Source organism: Cavia porcellus, unplaced genomic scaffold (assembly GCF_034190915.1).
Source record: "Cavia porcellus strain 051 isolate PalLab524CR breed Dunkin Hartley unplaced genomic scaffold, mCavPor4.1 scaffold_3, whole genome shotgun sequence".
NCBI lineage: Eukaryota > Metazoa > Chordata > Mammalia > Rodentia > Caviidae > Cavia > Cavia porcellus.
Genome location: NW_026947486.1, coordinates 15,142,447 through 15,169,335, shown reverse-complemented (window position 1 = coordinate 15,169,335; position 26,889 = coordinate 15,142,447). Strand labels below are relative to the sequence as shown.

Below are 26,889 nucleotides of genomic sequence, written 5' to 3'. Positions count from 1 at the left end.
CATTTCCTTCTCCAGACAGGGTATGGTATTACACGCCTGTAATCTGTCCTTCCTTAGACACTGTGAATCTGAGCAGGTGGTCACTTACGCTTAGTGAGTTGCTATTAACTTAAGTAATTGTGTTAGGTTGTGAATGTGGTGGTAAGTAAAAACAGAAAACATCAGGGATATAGCTCAGTGGTATAGCACTTGCCTACCATGTGCCAAGTCCTGGATTCATTCTCCAGCAGCACAAAATAAAACCCTCAAAACAGTTTTGGAGTGCTGGTTTAGTGGTCATAAATATCCTCAAATGTTCTTTCTCATGGAAGTATCTTATTTCTCCACCAATTTTGAAAGATAGTTTTGTGGGGTATATAAATTTGGGTTGAAAGTTGTTTTTCCTTTAGACCTTAGAGCATTTCACTCCAAGCTCTCTCTTTGACTTGAGAGTTTGTGCTGAGAAGTCAGCTGTGATTCTGATTGGCCTTCCTTTATTGGTAATTTGTTTCTTTTCCCTAACAGCTTTTAAGATTCTATTCTTGTGTTGAATTTTTGGAATTTGACTATGATATACCTTGTGGTAGGTTTTTTTTTTTTTTTTGATCGCTGCTAAGTGGAGTAGTATATGCCTCGTTAATCTGTATTTCAAATTCCTTTCTCTAGTAGGAAAGTTTTCTGCCATGATGTCTGAACATTTTTAAATGTTATTTGTGGTATTGCCTGCTTTTTCATTGACTCAAATCAATCTTAAGTTATTCCTCTTTGTCTATTCTAGCAGCTGCTGGATTGATTTCTCATGGTCTCTTGTTGTTTTTGAGAAATTTTTCTTTTCCTGGTCGCTAACTGCAAGACTGTCTTCAGTATCTCAGATCCTATCTTCACATTGGCCTAATCTGCTTCAAATACTTTCAGTGGGGTTTTTATTCTCCTGGATGTCTGCTTAAAATCCTTGAAAGAAAAATGAAAACCCAGAAAGATTGGTTCACTTCTCCATACTTAATGTTTTTTCATCCTTGAGGAATAAAGGGTGGAAAGGCAAGAACTGTAGAAGAGAGCTGGCTATGGTATTACATACCTATAATGCCATCTCCTTGGGAGGCTGAGGCACAAGGATTGCCTTGAGTTCACGGTCAGACTGAACCACCTAGTGAGACCCTGCCTCAACAGAAAAAACGAAAACAACACAATAAAAGGAATTCTAGAAATGAAAGGAAGAGGTGCCATTATTAAATAGGATTCTGATTTGGTTTGAGTCAGGGTTTTGCTGTGTAGTCTAACATGGCCTTGAACTCTGCTTATTTTTTTTTTTTATTTTTTGAGGCAGAGTCTCACTGTGCAGTGAGGGCTGGCCTTGAACTCCCTTATGTAGGTCAGGCTGGCCTGGTACGCACAGCAATCCTCCTGCCTCACCCTCCTGAGTGCTAGGGTTACAGGCATGTACCACTATGCCTGGCCTAAGTCTGAATATTTTTCATGTGTATGTCTACAAATAAAACACACACACATATGCTGACATGTCCACGGATGAATAAGGGAATGCATTTTAATCTTTATTTTCAGTACTAGTGACAAAACCCAGGGCCTTGAGGATATAGACAAGAGCTCCACTGCTTAGATATACCCACAAGTCTCGAATATCTTAAAAAGAAACCTACATTGACCAGTTGTTTCCCATAAGGTTGCCATATGGAAATGCGAGGTTAGCCTTGTTTATAGCCCCATATTCTATTTCTCTAGTTTGTGAACATCTTTGTTTTTAAAATTGGTACTGGGGATTGAATGCACTACTGCGTACTTGCAGGGCAGATGCTTATGCTGCTGAGCTAAATCCCCAGACCCCCATGTTCTGTTATACAAAAAGAAGATTATTGTATTATCCAAAATTAAATTATTTTAGATTTTGTAATTAAAAAAGAACTCGGGACCAGATATAGACTTCAAATCAGTATTCTAAGCTTATCTGTTTTTTTTATCTTAAATATCCTTTAACATTGATTGGTTGGCAATACTTTGATTCTAATCAAACTATCCTCAAATATGGTAGAAGTGACACACCCCCATATCATTGTGAGAGGTACATCAATTACAGCACACACTGTCTTTGAAGCCAGGTTCTCATACTTACAATATAGAGATCTGACATACCATAGTAAGCCATAGAGATCTAGCAAGACCATAGGCTTGTTTCCTGCAAAACCATCTCTACTTTCCATGTGGGCCAGTATTTCTCTCTCTCTCTCTTTTTTTTTATTTTTTATTATTTTCAATATCTAGCTCAGTGCTGGAGCTAGAACCCAAAAATAGTTTCTGGGTTGACTCACTGGGGGTGACTATGCATGGTTATCTGTTATTCACAATTTTACAGGATATTCATTTTGTAAGGGCCAAGGAAAGATTTTTTTAAACCTCTGATGTCACAATGGAGGGTATCGACAGTATTTTTAACTAATCCATTACTAAATAAGTAATGTAGACCACAATTTATTGAACTATTCTCTTGCATTTAAAGTTGAAAATTCATTTTATTTCATGTTTTCCTCAATATTTAATATGTGCACGTAAGCCCATTTTGCAGGCCTTTAATTACTTATAAAATGATGCAAAATATTTCATGAAGTTGGAATAACTTTAGCTTTAGACTGCTTGAGAAAATCAAGAGCTTGCTCATTTCAGATCTAACTAAATGCAACATAATTCTTTTGTTTATTTTGCTGGTCAACTTCAATTAAATATTCATTGAGCTTTAAATGAGACCCTAAAACTATGAAATATTTACGTGTCTTGATGAGATCCTGAGCCACAGACTAGATCCCAGTTAATACCCAGAGCAAATTATAAAGCGCTTTCTCCATTAGTGGTTGAAGAAAACAAGTCAACACTTGTTAATCATTTTTCTTAAAAACGAAACACTTTCAACTTATTGCCCGTTTTTCTAGTAGTTCTTAATCCTAGCAGTATGTCTAGGTTGATAAGCTCACGATACAAAGTGAAAATAAAGGCAATTCTTTGGAGAGTCAATTAAAATTAATATCTGTAGCAGATGTTCTTGGTGCAGATCAGTATTACTACCACTTTCTCATCCCACAGCGGCAAGTGCTCTCACGCATGCTCAGACCTATAACCCTTGCTGGAGATTTGCTCTTGGCTTCTGGAATTTGCAGCTCCAGAAACTCCTGGAAAGTGACGCTATCCCCTCTCTTCAAGAGGGGCCAGCCAGTGATTTAGTGACCTAACAAGGGGAGGAAGTCTAGTTTCCTTGCCTCAAGATGGCCAATTTTGCAGTGATTCACACTGCCCAGTCTCGTGTGCATCAGGCCAAATCCTGACCGAAGAAATGTGAATTCCCTTGTTTCATTTCCCTTTCCTTTGCTGCCTCCCTCACTCTTACAAGTTTCTCTCCCAAGTGGGCCCTTAATAAATCGGCAGGGCTTAAATTCATTTCTGCTTGTACTTCTACAGAATCCAACCTAGGAGGATGTTTTAGTTTTTATCCTTAATTTAAAAAGTGACCATCAAAGTGCTCAGCTCAAGTAGACTGTCACATTACCAGTGGAGAAAACCCAACCTGCAGTCACAAAGAGCCAGAATTTGTTACGCTGCATGGTCTCCATGGGAAACATTTCTTGTTTCTCCTTCGTTTTCATCCTTCCCCCACCCCACCCCACCTTTTTTTCCCCTCCTGTGACATGGTGTTTCTATATAGTCCAGGCTGGCCTTGAACTCTGTGTAGCTCAGGTTGGGCCTTTAACTTGCAATTCTTCTGCCTCAGCCTTCCAGTAATTGCGATTACAGGTGTGCACCATCTTGCCTGGCTTCCCCCATTTGTACAGACAATACTAGATTTTTTCGTTTTTGTTTGTTTGAGACAGGGTCTTGCTATGTATTTCAGGCTGGCTTTGAACTTACAGTGTAGCCCATGCTGGCCTCAAACTTGTGATTTTTCTGTTTCAGGCTGCCCCCACTCCCCCATTCTGGGATTACCTGGATCTCTTCAAAGTGTTCATGTCCCAGATTCCTTGTTACCTAGGGCTGGCTGTGCAAGTCATTTCTGGCAATGACATATGCATTAGGATTCATTGGGTGAGGTTTCTGGGATGGTTTGTGTGTCTGTAATGAGAAAGAGTCAGGCTTAACTTGTGAAGTTTTAATGCCTCTCAGTCGCATTTCTTTTCTTGTTTGGAATTAGAATATGTCTTTGGGCCTAGGGGCCCTCTTATGAGGACCACAAAGATTAATGGGAACCAGCTTCATGTTGGCATCAGGCAGCCACCATTTCAGGCTCAGGCTGCCTCTCTCTGAACTTGCTATACAAGAAGCAACCTCAGTTTCATAAGTTCTCAGTCTGAGGTGCATTTGGAAATCTGTGGGTTGGTGGGTTGTCACAGTGACATGGGTATGACAAGGGAGGCACTTGCCTGGGATGCTACATTTAAATGATGCCCTGAAATTTAGCAACCAAGCTAGATAATCTTTTAGTAGACCGTATTTAAATGCAAACAATTCGTGATGAACGAAATAGCAATATTTTAAATAAAGACAAGATCAGTAACCATGTGAACCACATTAAAACTTGAGGCAAAAAGAAAAATCAGTCATGTGTTCCCACCATTACTTTTCCTTTAGGTTTTTGATCCTTAATGATGATTTTTTTTTTAATGGTTTGAAACCACTTCACCTTGGGGCCAGCCCTCCCCAGGGGGTAGTGCCACTATTGAGTACCTGCAGACCAAATGTATCCCGCACATCCAGCAGTGTGAAGAAGGCAACTCTTGTAACTGAAATTTCTCCTTTAGGAGAAACTGTTCCACCTAAAATGCTAACAGTGCATGTATTGAGAAACATGGTTCTACTTGTCTAAAAGCTCTAGCATTGGCAGGGTGGGGCACGCGTGGGAGTGGGGGAGGGGGTTTGGTCTGATACTGCCCCCATCTCCAAAGGCTAGTGACAGATCAAGACAAAAGCAAGACTACTCCATAATGAGTTTTGAGCAAGATCACAAAGATTATCTGAGTCATATCAGTTATTCTCACTTGTCATTCCCATACCTTCACTAAGAAGAAACACAGATGAACAGTCATTGTAAAAATGAAGAATCATTCCTTCTCAAGAACTAAAGCATGCCGGTTATGGTGGCACACACCTTTAATGGCAACACTTGGGAGGCTGAGGCATGAAGATTGCTGTGAATTCAAGACCAGCTTAGGCAATATAGTGAGTTCAAAGCCAGTCTGGACTAGAGTGAGACCCTGTTTTTAAAAAATGGGCAGGCAGCAGGGTCTGTGGTTTGGTATTGGACGCACTGTTTCTGATCATGGCCTGTCATTAACTATCTAGGTGTCTGTGTCTTACTTGATTTTCCTCTCAGCCTTTTTTCCTTGCTAGTATATAAGATAGGGCATGGCTAGCTGATCTCTGAAACCCTTTTGCCTCTAGCTGTCTAGCTTGTTTATCCTAGAACTGATCCCAGGCCCTATATCCCCTGGCCTGGGGCTCTTTGTGATTATAGCAGGCACCCAGCATTTTACTGCTAATTAAAATATGGCACTTAGCAGTTTATGAAATGCTGCAGTTGCCTTTGTATATGATCCTGTGGTTAGCTGCTTTTATAGAAACTCACAATATTTAGAAATACATAAATGATTGAATGTTTTTATATGACTTTTATCTGGGTGTTAAGCACAATTTACATAGACTCTGCAATTATGCTCTCATTTCTTTTCATTTGTCAGTGGCTGCTAGTTAGCCTAATTTGTTTGCTGTTTCACAAATGATTGTATTAAATACTAAGTGCCAGGATCAAGGTTGATCTTATGGGAGTATGCATGCATTTAAAACGTTTCATTTTTTCCTTCTATTGTAAACACAATAATTATTACCAAAACTACTGGCCACGGAATTAGAATTTTAATAACTTTGCATTAATTGACATTGAGTTTGTAGTAAGCTGATTATTTATGTAGTACTGTATGAATCTGTATGCTTTGAACAATGTAAAAATAATTTGATGCCTTGGGTCACCTTGATCTTTCTTCTTTTTTTATTATACAAATTGTTTTATTATTTTCTCCACTGAGGGAAAACACGCACCCCAAGCAAGCAACCATGAAATATGTCTAAGGCAGCAGAAGTCAGAGAAGACTTATGATAGGATTTGGGTTTATGTTGGGTAGTTTCAGGAGGGCTTAAGGAAGCAGTATTGTTCTGGATTGTGTGCTATCAGGAAGCTGGGATGCTTCTGTGATTGGATATTTTAAGAAAGCTCATTTATAGAAAGAACAGATTAGATGAATCAATTGCTAGAACTGAGAGAAAAGCAGCCTTCACTACTGTGAGCCAGGAGAGTGAATGTTTGCCATTTTGTAGCTTGGACCACATTCTTTTTTTTTTTTTTTTTTTTTTTTTTGTCTTTGTTCAGTTGTGATTATGGAGTGGACTTATTTTTTTCTTTACCCATCACAGCCAGAGAATGGCCTTGAATGTTGTTGGTGATCTCTGAAATTTTTTATTCAACAGGAGAACACCAAGTCCAGTTTGTAAAAGTACGAAGGCCAGCTAAGTACCAGGCTGACTCAGGCTGTTTTTCTTTCTCACTCAGTACCAGTCAGAATTTTTAATTTTTATGCAAGGAGATTAAGTTATCAAGCACGTTAGAGTTTTACATGATTAGTAAAGAAAAGTACTTAAAAACAGATTCTTGAAGTTTTGCCTAGAGCCAATTGGGAATGTTACAAGATTAGAGTATATAAAAATAAAGTACAATTAAGCTTTTTAAAAATAACTGGAAATGTGTCAGCTATTATACCTCAGGTTTCAAATGGAAACCTTTTCATAGATTTATATAATTTTCAGATTATCCAACTCCTGTTAGAAGCATTTTATAAAAGATACCAATATGTGTAATTGTAACACAATTTAATTGCAGTATATTGTTTTGATACCATGTTTTACATCACAGTTACCTAAATCTGTAGTTGCTTAGTTTTAGAGAAGAAATCAGAAGTCTTGCCCGAAATCAAATATATCATGTCCAAATTCACAGTTATCAATTCTGCCTTAATTACTAAAAGCATTATAATCTTTAAGTTTATGTTAAAGTGATAAGGTTTCCAGTTCATTATACAATATGGGATTCTTTAATTTTCTTTTGAAATTTAAAAATCATTTAATTAAAACAATCCTGAAATGTAGAATAAATGTTTAGAAATAAAAAGAATGAGATTTATAAATGAGACTTTTACGAAGAAGAGTCCTTTTCTCTTTTTAGAACCTAGACTTTAGCTACAAAACAAAATTTCAAGGCCCTCTTCATGGGCCTAAATGTTTTCTTAAATAAATAAATGCTGGTCATCATGGTCATGCTTGTAATCCTAGCTTTTGGGAGGATGAGGCAGGAGGATCCCTGCGAGTTTGAGGCCAGCCTGGGCTGCAAAGTGATTTCAAAGGCCAGCCTGAACTGTATAGCAAAACCTTGTCTCCAAAAGACAAATAAATAAATAAATAAGTAGGCTTATTCTCATTAGCCTAAAGTTAAAAATGTTTTTTTGAGTTAAAACTTTAGTAGATATCAATATACCCATATTAGAATGGCTGCAAATTAAAAAGTCTAACAATATTAAGTATTGGCAAGGATAAGGAACAAATGGAATCTTCTTATATTCCTGTTAGGAATGTAAAATGGCCCCTCCATTTTTAAAGATGGGCAGTTTCTCATACAGTAACTATATGGTTACTACATGACCTAGTAATGTCACATATATCTAAGAGAAATTAAAACATGTGTTCCCATGGAAACTGGCGTTGTGGCTTTTTAGAGCAGCATTATTCACAATTTTTCAAACCAGGGAACAACCCTAATATCCATTCATTCATAAAGGCTAAGGAGAGCCAGGGATTTAGCTTGGCAGCTTAAGTGCTTGCCTGGTAAGTTCAAGGTCATGAGTTTGATCCCCAGTACCATAAAAACCAAAGAAAACAAACCCACAAACCCCCCAAAATTTGACATAATGGATAAGAAAAAAACCATGGTATATCTGCATAATGGAAACTGTTCAGCAATAAAAAGAAAGTACTGGCCGGGCGTGGTGGTTCACGCCTGTAATCCTAGCACATGGGAGGCTGAGGCAGGAGGATTGTTGCAAGTTCGAGACCAGCCTGGGTTACAAAGTGAGTTCAAGGCCAGCCTGAACTTCATAGCCAGACCCTGTCTCAAAAAGACAAAAAAAAAAAAAAAACCCCAAAAAACAAAAAACAAAAAAAGAAAGTACTGATGTGTGTTAAAACATAGATGGTCCTCAAAAATACACTGTGACAGTACATAGACTTCCCATTGCATGATTCCATCTGCATGAAAAGGAAGTGTATAAGAAAAAGCAGATCAGTAGTTGCTGATGGCTAGCAGTGGGAGACAGAAATTTTGCAGGATGATAGAAATATTCTAGATCAGCCGGCATAGTGGTGGCACATGCCTGTAATCTCAGTACTTGGGAGGCTGAGGCAGGAGGATCACTACAAGTTTGAGGCCAGCCTGGGCTACACAGTGAGTTCAAGGCCAGCCTGAGCTACATAGCAAGACCTTGTCTCAAAAAACCAAAAACAAAGCAAACAAACAAAAAACACCAAAAAAGAAAGAAGAAGTAGGGGGCCAGGAATTTAGCTCAGAGGCATAAGTACCTGCCTGGCAAGTGCAAGGTTATGAGTTTGATCCCCGGTACCTCTCCCCCCCCCCCCAAAATACATAGTCTAGATTATGATCATTATGCAACTACAAATTTATGAAAAGCTTAAAAGATATAAGTTTTATGGTATATAAATCATCATAGCTTAATATACCAGTTCATAATATTTAGCCAGAAGAAAATATTATAGTCTGGGTGGCTTAAACAACAGAACTGTATTTTTCTCACAGTTTTGAAAGCTGAATTCCCAGGTCAAGAAATAAGCAGGGCTTGTTTCCCCAAGGCCTCTCTCCTGTCTGAGGGATGACTGTCCTCTTGCTGTCTTGCCTTGCCTTTTCTTTTCTTCCTTCTCTTCCTTCTTTTTCTTTCTTTCTTTGGAGAAGATGACTGCCCTCTTGCTGCCTTTATTTATTTATTTAGAACGGTGTGGCTATTGTTGCCCTGAATTGGCAAATTCTGCCCATAAATTCACAATCCTCTGTGTCTGGTGTTTTGCTGTGTTTTCACATTGTCACCCTCTCTGCACAATGAATATTGAATATAAAATTCTTGCCATTTCTAACATTTTAGTTCACAAGTTAGGTACCAAGAAGCACTATTTGATTTGTTGACTTAAAGTTTAGACTGATTCACATTTGTCCTACATTTTTGATCTCTAGAAGCATGGTTATTTATGTATTTTCCCCCTCTGAATTCAAACCAGCTGCAGGCTTATTTGAAATATTTAAAAATTATTTCTCTTCTTTGATTCTTCGTAGGATTCTGCCCTATGATAAGCTCATCCCTAAAAAAAAAAAAAAAAAGATAAGCTCATCCCTTTGTAGTGCTGATGGTGGTTGATAGTACAAATACTGATTTTAAAATCTATCTTCTTTTTAAAAAATATTTGTGAAGTAATTTTGGACTCACAAGAACTCACAAAAATAGTACAAAATTCTTTGATTTTTTTTTTCTTTTTTTTTTTTTGAGACAGGGCCTCACTATGTAGTGTCTATGTAGAGGTGCACCTGAAACTCTCAGCAATCCTCCTGTCTCGGCATCCTGAGTGCTGGGATTACAGGAGTGTAGCACCATGCCAAGCCACAGAGTTCTTCTATGCCCTTTTTTCAACCATTAATAACATCTTATATAACCATAGTACATTATCAAGCCCAGGAAATTGACATTGCTATAAAATTATTAACTGCAAATAAAATTTGGATTTCATCAGTTTTTATATGCAGTAACTCCCCTACCCCTCCTGCTCAGTTTTGTAGTTTTATTGAATTTGATCATATGTGTAGAGTCATGTGACAGCCACAGCAGTTAGGAAACAGAATACCTGTACTGCTTCAGGATTTTACTCTGAGTATTCATTTTTATCAAAATTATAGAGGTAAAGTAAGTTTTAGAATCAAGTTTAAATGACATATGTTATGGATTAAAAACTAGTGGTCAATTTAATGCCAGCTGCATTACATCACCATGGTGCTGAGCACAGATGTTTCACCTGAGGTAAGTTGCCAGCATAAATAGAGATGTGGAGAAGGAGAGAGATTGATGGTTGAGGCATTGTGGCATTGTGGGTTCTCCTTAGTGTTGCTGTTTGAGCCGTTGGTTGTCCTGGAGAAGCTCTGATCCTCACATTGAGCACTGCTTCCTGACTCCGGAGGGAAAGACTTGTGCCACGTGGTCTCCATGATGAACTTGTCAGCTGCCTTCTTGGAATGTATTCAACTGTGCTTGGAGGAGGAGGAGGAGCTTGGGGCCTCCTCCTGTTGCTGAGGATGACTGTGGTGCTTTTCGGGACAGCCCTGGTCTTTGTTGTGAGTGTGACTTCTCGGCTCCCGCGTAGAACCCTCATCCCACCAGCACAGCTCCTTCATCCCACTGGCATAGACTGTCTAGCTTCCACTGCTGACCTTTGGGCCTTTCCAGCACAGAGCCATAAAAGAGACTTGGCGTGAGCCCTTGTGGGCTCTGGACCTCCAGTTGGACCTCCGTGGGAGGCATTGTCATGAGCTCTGGGTTTTCATCTGCACTCATGTGGGACATTGCTGTGGGATTTAGATCCTTGACTAAATATTCTATATCTTTGGTGTTGTGGATGGATTTTCTGCATTTTCTTGTGTTAACTCTGGATGCCCATTATAAAATAATATTATTGTCCTGATTTTAATTGTTCACCTCCCAACCCTGGCTACAACAACAAAGTATGAATGACATACAATAAAATGAATGTCATATGATAAAATGTATGAGTGACAATATGAATGGCATAGAATAAAATGTACTCATTTTAACATACAGTTCCACAAGTTGTGACTCATGGATGTATCTTTGTGACTATCACTCCGAAAATCGTATGGAACATCTGTCATTTCAAAAAAAATTACCCCTTCCCTCCCATCCGGCTCTCCCCACTGTTCTGACTTGTTTCACTATAGCTTAGCTTTTGCCTTTTCTTGCACTTCATATAAACCATGTAGTGTGTTCTCTCTGGAATCTGGCGTAGTATTTGGGATTTAATATTTGATGGCACTCCTTTGATAATAAGTATGTAAACCAATTGCAGCAAATGAACATAATAGTCTACCATAGAAAATTTCTAGTATTGGTGTTTTAATTTTTATTATTTGGTTCTCTGGATCGATATCCCTTTATTTTTAAACAACATGTTAGTTATATTTCTAAAAGTAAATTACTCTTGTAACCTCTTGCAGGAATTTTTAAATTGTTAAAATTGTCCATATCTTTTTACTTATTTTTAATTATGTGCCTCAATTTAAACACATGACTAAGGCATTCATTGTATTGTTGAGGGTGGTAATAGTTTGTTTCTTAGGACAACCCGGAGACACAGGTCACGTTCGTCATGTTCCTAAACGTTTTGTCAGAGGTATAAATAATAGAGAGTGCAAGGTTTCATTGTAGAATGTCAGGAACAGGGAGATGTTGGGCAGAGGACATGGCTTCCTTTTATTTGTACGATCCTTAGCTGGAGAGGCTATTTTGCTGAACAGTGTATCTACTACAGAGAGCTTTGGATTTAGCAGGTATTCTGTCCCGGGGCTGGATAGTATTATTTTGTTTTAGTAAGGAAATGTTTTCAGCATCAAATGTCCATTTTGTGACCTTGGCTGTTGATGTACTTGTGAGCAGTAATATACTTTGGAACAATAGAATGACCCAGGATACTGTACTGGGGCGGGGGGGGGGGTTTAGCTTATTTCATAGTTACTAGTGTTGCCATTTGTGTCTGGATGTCTCCCCAAAGCCTTATGTGGGGAGTGGAGGTAGGGGCTCTTTGAAGGCAGTTGAATCTAGAGTTTGTGATTAATTCAATGTCTCGTGCTAGGATTAAGGATATGAGTAATACACCCACCCTAGGGCATGTAGCCTGCATACAATATAAGGGACAGAAAGAGATTTGTCTGTCCTCCCCTCCTGTTGCTTTTGGTGTCTTCTGCCACCAGGAATGTTTCCTCCCCTGCCCGGCCACCCTGCTTTGGAGCTGACTGTAGACCAAAAGCTCTACAAACTGTGAGCCAAATAAACCTTTCCTCCCCTAATTTGGGGTATTTTTTCTCAGCAACAAGAGAAAACTAAAACAACTAGGATTATGGAATAAATTTTTTGGCTTAAAAAGCATAAAGGGCATTGTTATAAAACCATTTTTCTTCTGACTTGGGTGGAATTTAGCCTTTAAAAAATTTTTTTTTGAGAGCTAGGGATTTAGCTCAGTGGAGTAAGCACCTGCCTGGCAAGTGCGAGGTTGTGTGTTTGATACCTGGTACCAAAAAAAAAAAAATTTTTTTTTTTTTTTTTGAAACAAAGTCTTACTCTGTAGTACAGCTAGCTCTTGAATTCATTATGTAGCTTAGACTGCCCTTGAACTTGTGGTGATCCTCTTGCCTTGGCTTCCTGAGTGCTGGAATTACAGGTTTGTACCACCATGCCCGTAGAACCAAGCCTTTTAAAAATACATAAACCAGGCATGGTGGTATGTGCCTGTAATCTCAGCACTCAGGAGTCGATGCAGGAGGATCAGTGCAAGTTTGGGACTAGCCTGGGCTACATAGTGAGTTGAAGGCCACCCTGAACTATATAGACCTTGTGTCCCCCCCCACCACCACCACCAAAAAAAAGGAACACACTATGTAAGATAAGAAAAAAAGTATGTATATAGTACAAGGCACACATATATAAATAAAATCTTTTATATGGCAGGTGCTTTTTTTGTATCTCATTGATTGAATAGGTCAGTTTCCTTTAATAGGTATGAAATTTCATCATTAGCACTGATAGGCATGGCCTCCTAGTGTCATTTTTTCACCAGGAAGTATGGTTTTTGAACAGTGAATCTGAACCTCATGTCTTAGTAATATCAAGTATTTTTAATTGCTTTGCTCAATAGACTCCATAAGGATGTGCAAAGACTATTTTAGATATAGTTTTGACAGTATTTATAAGCTTCCAGCTTTGCATCCTACACTGATTTATATGTTCAGTATTTTTATACCTTCATTTTATCTCCAGAGCTCTGTGATACATACATAATTTTCTTAATTCTTTAAATAGTGCTGCAGTATCCTGTGGTTAGCAAGGGTCGTCTTCCTGATTTTTGCTGAAAGGTTAACCAGTGAACAAAGAGTTTAAGTGTTTTGCACCAGTTATATAATTAGTGATAAAGCTATAAGCAGAATATTGTAGCATTCTAGCCACTTCCCTTTCGTCTTTTGTGCATTGTAAAATTGTTTCTTAAAAAGAAGCGCACAAGTAAAAATAATTTCATGGATAATTAATGCTCATACAAGTGTATTTCGTCTTAAACCATAGATTCAGTCATGAAAATTGCAGCATAAATTATAAGAAGATTAATGATATTTTTATAATACAAAAAATTCTTTGGAAATCATCCTTTTGCCATTCTTTTAACTTACCTTTATTGACTGTTGCTTAGTACAACAAGCTACATGAGATTCAGGTCTGCATAACTTGAGTTTTACTAAAATAAGATATGCCTATTTAAACACTGGATCCAGAGGCACCTACATTCAGAGGAACCTACATTCATTAAAAAATGAATTGAGTGCTGGGTGTGGTGACTCATGCCTATTATCTCAGCACTCAGGAGGTTGAGGCAGAAGGATTCCTGCATGTTAGAGACCAGCCTGGGCCTCAGAGTGAGCTCAAGGCCAGCCTAGAAGCATAGTGAGACCCTGTATCAAAAGACAAAACAAAACAAAACCAAAAAAAAAAAAAAAAAAAAAGAAAGAAAGAAAAAATGAGAATTTTGAGATTAAAATTTGGGCACTGGTACTCAGATGTACTTTGACCTCCACAATCCCAACTGAAATGACTTCCAAAGTGTTGGAGATGGGAGGGGGGTCGTATTCATGCTCAATCTTAGAAATTGCATCTGCTGTAGTGTAGTTGGGTCAAATTGAAGAAATATACCCAAAACAAGTTGAAATTTCACTTGATAAGAAAGTGAAAAGTGGGCCAGGGATGTAGTTCAGTGGCACAGTGCCTGCCTGGCAAGTGCAAGGTCCTGAGTTCCATTCTTTTTTTTTTGTCTTTTTTGTTTTTATCAGTACCAGGGATTGAACTCATGACTGCACACTTGCTAGGCAGGCACTTATGCTGCTGAGCTAAATCCCCAGCCCCCTGAGTTCCATTCTTAATACCAAAAAAAAAGGAAAAGAAAAGAGAAGAACGTGAAAAGAATTGACTTGGGGGTTTAGGACAACCTGTAGGGAGGGGCTTTTACCTGTTTTAATTTCACAACTGTTGATGGCTTGAGAGTTCACAGGGAAGCCCAGGAATTAAGGTCAAGCAGGCACACAAAGGACTGGCCATTCTCTTCCTGGAGTGGAGTTTAGGTCAACTTACGAATTTTTTTCTTTTTGAGGCAGGGTTTTATTATGCAGTTTACACTGTCCTTGAACTCACTTTGTAACCTACACTGACCTCAAACTCCAGGCCATCTGCCTGCCTCAACCTCCCAAGTGCTGGGATTATAAGTGTGCCCCACCACGCCCTGCTTCAATTTATGAAATGTTGGTATGCATAAACTGCATGTTTTTCCTGCTGGGGACTACTCAGCACTACTCTCTCATCATGCCATATGTGAATTTATATCAACCAGCTTCCTACTGAGAAGAAGAATCCAAGGACATTAGGGTGAGTAATAAAAGGGAATGGTAAGGAACACACCTACCCTAGTTTGACAGAAAAACATCCTGTGTAGAATATTCTTTGTTCAAGAATGAACAAAGAAACTCAAAGGTTTCTGAGAAGACTGCAACATGGACAACACAGTATGCCAGAGGCAAAGGAAGACAAACAATTATTTCAGAAGTATGTTTTCTTTAGGAATTGAGTATTTCTGCTAACAATGTGCTTGTGCTTTCTGTTGAGTAAAATGAAATATATAATACAAAAGTAAGTGGCGAAAGCAAACCCTGTAAAGTGAAAGCTGGGAGGAGAAAACAGAACAAGAGAATAAATAATTAAAAGTATTGCTGAGTGAGACATTAGGCATAAAAGCAGAGTTTGCTGCTGAGGGAAAAAATATTAGTGAAGCAACACGCATTACGTGGAAAAATACCCTCAAACTGGGAAGAATGGGATGAATGACAGGGAAGGCAAACTTGAGGAAAAAGTCATATGGAAGAGTAAGGGTTTGGGGGTGTGGTGACATATGCCTCTAATTCAGCACTGGGGAGGCTAAAGCATGATTGCTCTGAGTTTGAGGTTAGTCCAAACTACTTAGTGAGACCCGTCTCAAAAAAACCAAAACCAAAAACACCTTCCCACCCTACCCTGGAAAAGTTTAAGGTTGCACAGAGGAGGATAGAGTGCTAGCATGCAGTTACTCCTGAAATTATGAGAGGCTAGATTAAAAGCAGCTGCATGATTTAACTACAACAAGAAATCAATAAAAACAAAGCCAATTTTGGAGACCACAGATGTAGATGTGTAAACTGAGTGTTTACTCTGCAATAGAGAACAAACGAAGAAAGAATCAGACCAATAATAATTCATGTCCTGGTACATTTTACATTAATGTTGAAGGTAAAGCAGAGTACCAAACATTCGCAAAGCAGTCGCAGTGAAGCTCTCCCCATCCCTCGAAGTTGGGAGATCTACATTATCTGTACTACAGATGTAATACAGATCTGCAACACTGTATTAGATGCCAAGAGGCAAAGCATAAACTTTTAGAGGAACATATCTGTGACCCAGAAATTCTACTCAGTCAATATGTTTATTCGTTAGTGAAAGCAGAAGAAAGATGATCTCAGTTATATAATTTGTCATAAATATGTCATCCACATACTTTTCCTGAGAAAATTGCTTGAAGGTACATTCTAGCCAATTTAGAAATAAAGCAAATTAAGCAATTCAACCATGGGGGAAGTCATGAACTGAAAGGATTAGTGGTGAGCAATGGAATGAAACATATACTAGGGTAATTATTAAATATAAATAAAGTTCAAAACCAAATGTAAACATTTTAAGTATTTATTGAAAGATAAAAGAATTGGGGCTGGGGATTTAGCTCTACCAATAATAATAAAAGGGACCCTAGATGCAAACTAGGGATAGAAAAAGAAACACATGTTATTTAGGTGAGTTGCAGTAAATGCTAATTTTAGGAAACAAAATAAACTGACTTTAAAATTAAAAATTACAAAGCATACATTAAAATATCAATGGGGGAAACACATTTGTCTGTATATTCTTTTTCTATGACTGGTGAATGTTCCTCATTTAACTCTGCTGATAAACATACAAGTTTCATATTTATAACTATTGAAAAAAGACCATAAAAACTATACTAGAACATTAACATTTATGTTGGTTTTGGGTGAGATTGTTGTGGCATATGAATCTTCAGTTAAGTATGACTCGGTTTTATAATTATATAACATACATTATTTACAAGAGTATGCAATTTGACATAGCTTTATGAACAAACTATGTAGAGAAGACATCAATAGTGGTTTCTAAATAATAGAAATACCCCATGATTCACTGTATTACCATTTACTATGTACTTTATAGGGAGGAAAAGTAAACTTCTATCAAGATATATTCAGCAGAGTTACAATCAGAAAAACTTACGGTATTAAATGCTTGCTTCCCCCCAAATTAAAAGTAAACTAAATTTTTTACTTAGGGCATTAGTAAAAAACACAACAAAGCAGAAAAAAAAATAACTTTAAAAGGTCAGTCTTATACATCAGTACAAAATAGATTTGAATTAAGCACAAGTACAAGTGCTCTCAAAGTTGGTTGTTTAAAATGCTTCTTGTTTTTTCAGAAAAATGAAAATACAGAAAATAATGTATTTAAACCACAAGTTCAGAAGAAGTAAAACACACGGCATCTTATGCTTATTGTAAATACTGTAGTAAATATTAATTAGCAAAATTGATGCAAGGAACACAATGCTGGAAGTGGCCAGTGACTATGGAAATGTTAGAGAAAATTGCTTATGTGCTACTCCAAATGATAAAATGATGGTGTTTAAGTGGCTGGATTGTGGGCTGTTTGCCTCTCTTCTTTGTTCTTTTTGATAGTATCAAAAATTTTACATTAAGCAGTTAAAAATTTCAAAGTTAAATACAAATAAAGACAAACTGCTAAAACAAGATCCTTCTGTCTGGTAAGACAGACTTTTTTCTTTCTTTCTTTCTTTTTTTTTTGGAGACTGTTCAGGTTGGCCTTGAACTCACTAGGTAGTCCAGGCTAGCCTGAAACTCACTATAATTCTCCTGCTTCAGCCTCCTGAGTGGTAGGATTATTGGAGTGCACCACCATGTCCAGTAAGATAAATTTCACAGGTAGAAACAAGAGTTTTCTTTCTTTCTTTCTTTTCCTTTTGAATGGAACCCAGGGCTTTCTGCATGCAAAGTGCATACTCTATTAGTCCTTTCTAAAATTTAAGTGAAGGAAAACATCGATGTGCTCTAAGGACTGCTGAGGTTCAGGGAGCCTGGTTATGCACTTGAGTTGCCTGGTGACTCCAACTAGTGGCCCGGGGACTACTAATGGCAAACTGAATTTCTAGATCACTGGCTAGATCACAGCTCTTTAATACTTACAGAACAAAAAAGTTGACACACTTGGGACCATACAAACAGATAAATGCTAATTAATAAGTCTTTATCACTTAAGTAGAAAACTATTTACAAAGTGCCTCAAATCTTGCATATTTGCAAGGTTTTTTTCTTAGTAGCATGAATAGGCGAAGTGTTGTCTGCCCCATTCATGAAATAAGTAAAAGGCTGTGACTTTTGATTTAAGCCACCTAAATAGGACTATATTTCTAAAAAAAAAAAAAACCTGAATTATGGCAAGGTGCTCTCCTGCATGTTAAAGACAGTGCAGTACATGTAGTCATGCATTTGCCATACAGACCAGACAAGTATTTTTCCCATAGACAAAGATTTTTTTGGAATGGAAAAGTACTTTCTTTGTATATGTAGATCCTGTTTTTTTTTTTTTGTTGTTGTTGTTGTTGTTGTTGAATGTGTACTTATAAATGCAAGGTTTTGTTCCTGGCACATGTTTGTTATGTCAGGCATCAAATTCAAGGCCTTGCACATTCTAACTCTAGGCAAGTGCTGTATAGCTGGGCCATATTCCCAGCCCTAAATGCAATCATTTAATTCACACTCATCTTTGAAATGCCCACTTGGCAATGCCATTTAGTTCCCTTGAGGAATGCAGGTAGCAAAAAAGGTAAATGACAGAAGATACGGAAATCTTAAATGGAGAGATGCATGAAATGTGGTAAGGGCATTACATCAGGAGTATGTGAGTGAGATGGCATTTTTTATGCTGGTATTTATCCTATTATCTATCTAACTGAGAAACATCTTTTTGAGTCCTAATCATGTTTACTGATATATCAAAGGATATGTGAGATCCTGTAATTAAGAAAAAAAACTTGTGGAACTTTGTACAGCTCAGTATTTTCCCAAAATGTGTGTATGGAGCCCTGTTTTTGACCATTATTTAAAACAAGCTCAGGGCCTCTGTGTGTTGTGGGACATACTTTTAAGCAATGTTTGTTTTAAAATGTACGTTACATAGCAAAAGCTTACCTTAAAACACTGGCTTAGTGTTTGCAAGGTTTGTCTTGAAAAGTATCATCCAATCACACCTTGTCTGCATTAACAACTTATGTTGTACTGAAGGGAAATGAAGGATTATGGCTTTTATTTTTTTTGAACACCTAAACTTTCTTCTTTTTCAGAAGATCTTATTCTCAACAAAGGGGAAATCTATGATACACTCAGTCTTATTTATAGGAAATCTGAACTGTCAGTTTCCTAGTTAAGTTTGTCTTTCTCTTCATTATGTATGACATCTAACAATAATATATATATATATATATATATATATAGATAGATAGATAGATAGATAGATAGCATGCCTTTAATCTTTGCCTTTTGAGTTAGAAAAGGGTATTGGAATTACGGCTTATTTCTCTATTCCTTTCCTAGTATTGTTCTCTCTCCTAATATTGTTATTAACCTCCCAGGTGTTAATGAATTTAAGAAATCTTTTGTTTAGTGCCTGTTATCTTTCAGGCACTAGTCTAGTATGTGCAGGGATTAAGTGCTAAACAAGGCTGCCAAGTTTGTAAACTGACAACCTAGTGGAGCAAGATAACCAATGAACATACAAATATAGTAACAACAGTAACTGAGGCATGGGCTAAGTGCTGTGCTCAGAACAGATGGAGCCGGTGGGTCTTTTCCCTCCTAGATTGGTGGCCATGGAGGGCTTCTCTGTGGAAGTAACTTCTGAGTGAGAGCTAAGTGGTCAGGAGCCAGCTGTTTTTTCTGGAGATCCAGCTATGTGAGTGCAGAGGAAACCAGAGAAGTCTGTAGTACTCAATTTCCAGGGACTGTTTTCAGGGACTGTTTTCAAGTGTAAGAGATTTTTCATTTTTAAAATGGCATGCGTGCCTTGTCGAGTCATGGGACTTCAGATTTAGGTGTGTGCTTTGGCGTACAAAGTTAAATTTCACAACTCAAATGTTTTTCCCAAAATGTGAGTCATATTCTCAGGGAAAACTGCTGTTTGCCAAGTGGACAGCTGAAGCTCTCTTTCTATCCTGTTGAAGCTTTCTAAGTCCTCCTGAAGAACAGTATTTCTAAGTGCTATACATTTGCACTTGAAGAATGATAGCTTCAATGAACAGATGCTACTATTACATACTAATTTACAGAGATGTTAGGAGTTCAGGTTCAAGACTCATCTCCTCAGTGGCAAAGACTCAACCATAGATGTCTCTAAGGCCTCCACAGCCCCTTGCCACGCCATTAATAATAACTAGTTTTTGCTTATTGAAATTAACTTCCCTTCATATGAAAGGTTAGTTTTCTTTGTCTTTACAAATAAGAACCCTCAATTTGAAAACAACTGAATTCCTGAACTTAACAACAAAGTATGGATTATAAAATTCCCATAACATACGCTTTGAGAATAAATAGCAAATCACCTGCTCACTTTTAAAGTTTAACATTACGTAAAAAAAACCCAGGAGAGTGGCTTTATTCACCAACCACTCCAAAATGGGCTGCAGAGAACTCTTACTTACCATCTAGCATTTTGGCTGGAAGAAGAACTTAACATCAAGGGCTATTCCCTTTCAGCCCTCTTCCCCTCCCAGCATACCCCAATCCTACCAGAAGCAGAAATCTTATGAAGAGGTTTTTACGAAGACATCTTGTCCTGGAACTTTGAACACATACTTGACCTGGGACACAAGCAGAGTTCAAATGCAGTGTGTTTTGCAGTCAGGTTGCCCTTTATGGGAAGACCCCTGCCTGTCCTGTTGGATTAAATATTGTAGAGGCGACTGGTGTTGTCATGCAGGGTGGTTAAGACATGGGAAAGTGGCTGGTCTTTGATTCTGGCAATCTCTCGCACCGTATACAGAGCCAGACCTGGGTGGGAATACTGGCATAAACTTCGGGGAACCTGATGAGGAAGAAAGTATGGAGCATCAGTTTCGACGAGAATTCTGTCCAGTGGGATCTGTTTCACAGCATCCCGGGCCTGCCAGGCGGAACTGTAAGTGATAACTGCTGTGAAGCCCACCGACAGGTTGGGGAAATGCTGCAGCAAGGGCTCAATGACTGGGTAACTGCCAGTGAAGCAATGCCTGTGGATCTTGTAGTCAGGGGGCACTAGTTTCTTCATGATGACCAGTAGATCTTCATCAGCGTCGCGGCAGTGGATCAACAGTGGTAGCTTGAGAGATACAGCCAGCTTCAGTTGTTTCTCAAATACCCTGAACTGCTCCGGGATAGGTGTGCTGCACTTGTGAGAGTAATCCAAGCCTATTTCTCCAAATGCCACAGCCTTCGGGTGCTGTAAGGCACGCAGGATATTTCTTTCTTGATAGTCATTGTAGTAACGTGCAAAATGAGGGTGACAGCCAAAGGCCCCCCAAACCAGATCTTCTTTCAATAGCGCCTCCCATAGGCCATGTTTTAGAGTACGAGGATCACAGAAATCAGTGATGCAACCTTGAAATTCCTTAGGGAAGGACTTATATATTTTTCTGAATTTGGCAAAGGTCCCTTGGAAAGACAGCTTGGTATACGTCATGTCCAAGTGACAGTGGGAATCAATGAAACCCTTTGCTGGGCTGGACTGCTCCAAGTGACTAGTCGGCTGGAAGCCATACTCATGTGCTCCACTCGCCCATGACAGTGTCTCCTCTTGATAGTTTTTCTCCTTCAGTTCTGCTTCTAAACTTTCGGAGAAATGAAATGATCTGGAATTCTGGGATGCATTTTCTGTCATCTTTGTCTTTCTGGGCATATTTTGGGAGTGCATTGCAGAGTAGGAATAAGCACCCACAAAATTCCTGCTACCCCTCTTAGCCTGTAATGTAGTAGTGATACTGCTGTCACCACAGTCCAGGTGTGAATTCCTGACACTCTTGATCCAGGAGCTAGTGTAGTCATTCCACGGGCTATAGTACAAATTAGGCTGTTGAACGCTATAGTCATTCTGGTGGGTCAAAAGCGTTGAAACTACTGGGGGACTCTCTGAGAATGGCTCTTCCTGAGAGATTCTAAGTGTTGCAAGTGCATTGATGTCATGCCAATAGCTTCTTGAAGAAGGATGCTCGAGCACCACCATTTGTTTAGACTTTAGGGTTGGTGACTTGCAGTTATTACAATTCACAATTTGGAGGGGCGAAGAGCATTTTTCACAAAAGAGCACCCTTTGGTTACCATGTGGCTTTTCACTGAGCATTGTGTCAGGAGTTATAACCACTTTCTTCTCAACAGAACCAGTCATCCTGGGAGCTGACTGTTTCTGAGGGTAAGAGATTGTATTCCTGGCTGGCGGCATGCCAGGGGTAGGACGGTCTACCACTTTTGGTTTTGCACCAAGGGCACACCTCCCCATTTCTCTCCCCGAGATGCTCTGGTGAATCATCGAAGGGCCTTGTTCTTCATGCCAATCCCTCCTATTTTGGACCTTTGAGTCCTCCTTTTTACTTGGATCCTCAGTTTCAGAGTTCTTGGAGTAAGAGAAACTCTTTTTGTAATTGCGGCGGTAGGCGCCATCTCGAGAAGCCATCTTTGAGAAACCGAACGGTGGCGTGCTTGGCCGATGCCGCAGACTAAAGAACGTGATCAGCGAGTCTCTGGAGACTGTTCCATCCACACCTGGGCCTGAGCGGAGGAGGGGGGGGGGAATTTAGTGGCTGGATGAACCCTAGGAAAACCTCCACACAGGTTCCACAAAATTCTACTTTTGCAAGTTTCAATCCTCTACCCAAAATAAGGGCTTTTTAAAAGTCATGGCCCCGAGCCCCTTCCAAACCACCTCATTGAGTTCCCCGGGGCAATTGTGTCCCTTAAGGGATCTTACCTAAGGGCCACAGGGGTAGATCGCACTACTGCCGCACTTTAGGAAGTTTTCCGCAGCTTTCCAACTATCTGGTATCCTTTTCCGTGTCGTGGCGAGACAAGATTACGTCCACTGCGACTCACCAGCGACTCACCAGCCGTTTGGAGAAGTCTCAGCGATCTGGGATTCACAACGCACCCGGCTAGACATCCGAGCCCTTGCAGTGCCTCGGAGATTGCCAGGCGCTTTCCATGGCGCCTCAGCTACTTCCTGTGAAAGCACTGCAGCCGCTAGGGCGTCCAAGTGCTTCCGGATCATCCAAAGTGCAACTTTTGATTTGCAAGGGAAGGAGGATCCTTTGGGGGCATTAAAGCCCGGAATTGACTACGGAGTGCCTTAGGGATCATGCATGACCCACGTTTTCCTACCTGGATCTGGCTATTGGCCCAGGGGATCCTGAGCCTTAAGGGTGAGCACAAGGGGGCCCAATTGAGTCTCAGGAGCAGCACTAGACAGCTATGCTGGCCTCTACCCACTTTTGCCCCTACCCAAAGCTCTGCTGAGTACCCCCCTCCTGGCCTCCTCCAGCAGCTTCTGCCATCTCCGACCCATTCCCAGCGTTTCTGCGTGCGGCAGCCTCGCCGCGCTTCCACCAGAACTGCTGTCATCGCTGCTGCCATGTTGTGTGGTATGTCCCTCTCATCCCCGGTCTTTTGGAAAAGCCTACTCATAAATATGCATGTTGAAAAACATAGTTGTGGTACATATAACCATTGTTAGGCCTTTGTTATTTTCTCTTGACATTAGTGCGTATCCTAAGTATGTACCTTTTTTTTTTACTGTTGCATGATCCCCAAACCATCAAGTGTCTAAAGGCGTCTGAATATTCTTTGCAGTTCCTAGAGGCACCATGATTTCCCAAACCTTTTCTTTTCAGTACTCTTTAGAGCTCCTCATTTTAGTTTTTCTCCCCAATAATAATAAGAACATCTTGGCTCATTTAAGTTTGTTCCACTTTCATTCCTTTCTTTGTGCTGTATGGCCAGATTTGGAGTTCCCGAGAGGTTCCTCATAGCACCACATTGTCTCAGAAGTATTGTAGTTATTTAAAATTCCATCAATCTGGGCATGATGGTGCATGCCTATCTATAATCCCAACATTTGGGAGACTGAGGCAGGAGGATCGTTGCAAGTTCGAGACCAGCCTGGGTTACAAAATGAGCTCAAGGCCAGCCTGGACTGCATAGTGCGACCCTGTCTCAAAAAGACCAAAAAAAAAAAAAAAAAAAAAAAAAAAAATTCCATCAGAAGCCAGCTGCAGTGGTGCATACCTATACTTCCCTCAACTTGTGAGTTGTGAGGCAGGGGGATGACATGAGCCCAGGAGTTTGGACAAATTCTAACCCTAACAACCCCAACCATGATGAAGGGTCTGCTTTAGTAGAAATGCAAAATTGATGTCATATTGTAATTTTAGTTTACGTTCATTTCTTAGAGTGAATATTTTTTATTTGCTGACCCACTCTTGAATTTTGTTGATGCTCTTTCCCGATTTCTTGTTTATGAAATTATTTATATTTATTTACTTATGTATTTATTTATTTTTGGTCTTTTTGAGACAGGGTTTCACTATGCCTATTTTTTCCTTTTGGTACTGTAGATTGAACCTAGGACCTTCACATTGAGCTACCATGTCTCCCCTTCCCCACTTTTTTTGTGTGTGTTTTTGAGGCAAGCTATGTTGTTTAGACTGGCCTTGAACTCACTATGTAGCCCAGGCTGGCCCTGAATTCATAAAGATCCTCCTGCCTCAGCCTCCCAAGCACTGGGAGTATAGGCATATGCCTCCACTACCAGCCCTTAGCTCATTTTAAGTTTTATAAGTTATATTTTGAACCATGGTCTTGCTAAGTTGTCTAGGATAGACTAGAATTTGTGATCATTCTGTCTCTGGCTCAGAAAGTGCTGTAGTTAAGTGACACCATGCTCAACTTCTTTTAGGATTCGTAAAAAATTATTTTGAAAATTTTTATAAACTTTTGTCATGTATCCTAAAATTTTTTCACTAGTATGTTTGCTTTTTATTTATATTTTAGTTCATATTGGATTTACATCTTATTTTTTAAGTCAAATTTTAGTCTTTTCTTTCTTTTTTTTTTTTTTTTTTTGCCCCTAAGTATAATGTCGTCTTTTCCATCTGAGGCTTTCACAAGCCTTTTTTTTTCTTTTTTTTTTTTTTTGTGTTAATGAGGTTAATTTGTTTTATTAAAGCTAACGATCTGTCTGGTATTTGTCCTGGACTATAATTTGTTTTAGATGGGGATATAAACTCATGCTTTTCCAAATTTTTCTTTTTTTGCTTAGTGATGTGTGATTGCTATTTCATTATGTGTTAGGTTCATGTACTTCAATAGCATCTATTTCCAGACCATCAATTCTTTTCCACCTGCATATTAGTGTCTTGTTACTCTGATGTATTGTGTCATTTTAATATTTGAGGTGTTATGTATAAAATCTGAGAGAGCCTAGGTCTCCTTTATTGCCTCAGTTTTTATACTTATCTTTTAGAGGCCTATTGTGTAGGAGCTTTTTTGGAGGTTTCAACAGGGGAGTGCAACTACTAGTATACTCTTGCCGGAAAAAATGGTCCTCCTCTTTCATGGGTAGCTGCTTGGGTGAGCAGGCAGCTTTGCACACATGAGCTTCCTCCCTTCCCAAGGGACTTAAGTGTTGGGGTGGGGGAGGGAGGGGACATCCACCAAACCAGCCAGGTCAGCCTAATCAACCTTGGCCATTAGTGGGGTGACAGATGCTGCAGTGGGTACCCTCATCTTCTGATTGTTTATCAGGTTCATTTTAGAATTACTTAAAAGGCTCTCTGAAATACTAGTGAAATATCCACTTGAGCTGGGAGTACAACGTCTGTAATCGGGATCCCCACAAATTCAAGGCTAACCTGAGCTACATAATGACTTCAAGGCTAGCCTGAACCACAGAGAGACCTTGCTACAAAAATAAATAAATAAATATCCACGCGAAATATTAATTTAGTCTGTTATCCAGAATATACATGTCTTTTTAATCAAGTTCTTCTGTACCTACTAGGAAATATTTTGAGGTTTTTTTTTTTTTCTGGATTACAGAGTTAATTCTATTGAAACATATTTTGTTCTTCACAGTCTTTTTTTTTTTTTTTTGAGGGTCTCACCGTGTAGCGCAGGCTGGCCTCAAACTCACGGTGATCCTCCTGCCTCAGCCTCTTGAGTGCTGAGGTTACAGATGTGTGCCAGACCTTTCATAATATTTTTTACTGGTTGTTGCTATTGCTGAAAAATGCTTTTGATTCACTTGTGGTTATACTTGAAATATTTTATTTAGTCTTAGTTTTTCAGCTTTTGCCTGTACCATAATTTTCTCTACCCATGATGACAATTTTTTTGTCTTTTTTGCTAATATTTTTACTTTATATGTTTTTCCATTTGTCCAGAACTTCTAAAACCAATATTAAATAATTTTCTGGCAGTAAACATTATTGTTCTGGTCTTGATTATGGTAGTCACAGTTTAATTAAATATAATGTTGGCTGTTTAGGCTGTGGTTTTAGAGCAGATGCTTTGTAATCATGTTAAAAAATTACCTTTGCATTTAAAAAGTAATATGGTAGGCATGGTATGAGACTATCATAACATATTTGCTCTTATTTTCTAATTTGAGGCTGTGTTTGCATCTGAGAGGAAAATGCAAATTTTTGTGTGTGTGCAGGTAGTTTATGACCGTCACAGATTAGACTATTTTATTGTATGTTACTTATGTTGTCTAAATCATAATTAGTGAATGAAATAATTCTGTAGTAGTGGTTCCTTTTTTATTTTATGAAAAAGCGAAATTTCCTAACACGATAATAAGAGAACAATAGTTAATAGTTCTTAACCTTGGCTTGTGCTTGGTAAGCACTTGGGTAGCTTTGAAAATCACTGCTGCTTGAGGCCATCCTGGGAGCTTGTGCTTTTCTTATGTGGGTTGGGTGTATATATGGGAGTGGCCCTTCTCCTGTGCCTACTGCTGTTCCAGGATTTACAGGTTTCAGTGGTTTGCTAGTCTGGCAAGGAATTCACCTGCAGAGCTTTTTTTGTTTTGGTATCATAAGGGGAGTTTCAAGTTTGAAGCAATCTATTGTTAAATCATCCTGGTTGAAGCCTTTAAGGAGGGTAATTCTTAGATCATTATTTTCACATCTGATTTAGTTTTAGCTCATTCATTGTGATTTTGATGTCACAGTTACTACAGAAAATCATTTGTTTATGAATTTAAAAAGTTATTTTCATGTCTAATTGTGAGACAGTTTGTCTTA

At 38.9% G+C, this 26,889-nt stretch overlaps 2 protein-coding genes across 4 annotated transcripts in view; one reads left to right on the top strand and one right to left on the bottom strand.

The window, feature by feature from the left end:
• The window catches only part of Efhc2 (EF-hand domain containing 2), a 174,973-nt gene that overhangs the window by 25,452 nt on the left and 122,632 nt on the right, over positions 1-26,889 (top strand). The window lies entirely within an intron of this gene.
• On the bottom strand, positions 20,346-23,206 carry LOC134475512 (putative deoxyribonuclease TATDN2). Its single transcript, XM_063246539.1, has 3 exons — positions 23,071-23,206; positions 22,697-22,894; positions 20,346-22,360 (listed from the first exon to the last, which is right to left on the bottom strand). Exons 1-3 carry the CDS (start codon positions 23,204-23,206, stop codon positions 20,505-20,507), a joined length of 2,190 nt encoding a protein of 729 aa, XP_063102609.1. The 3' UTR covers positions 20,346-20,504.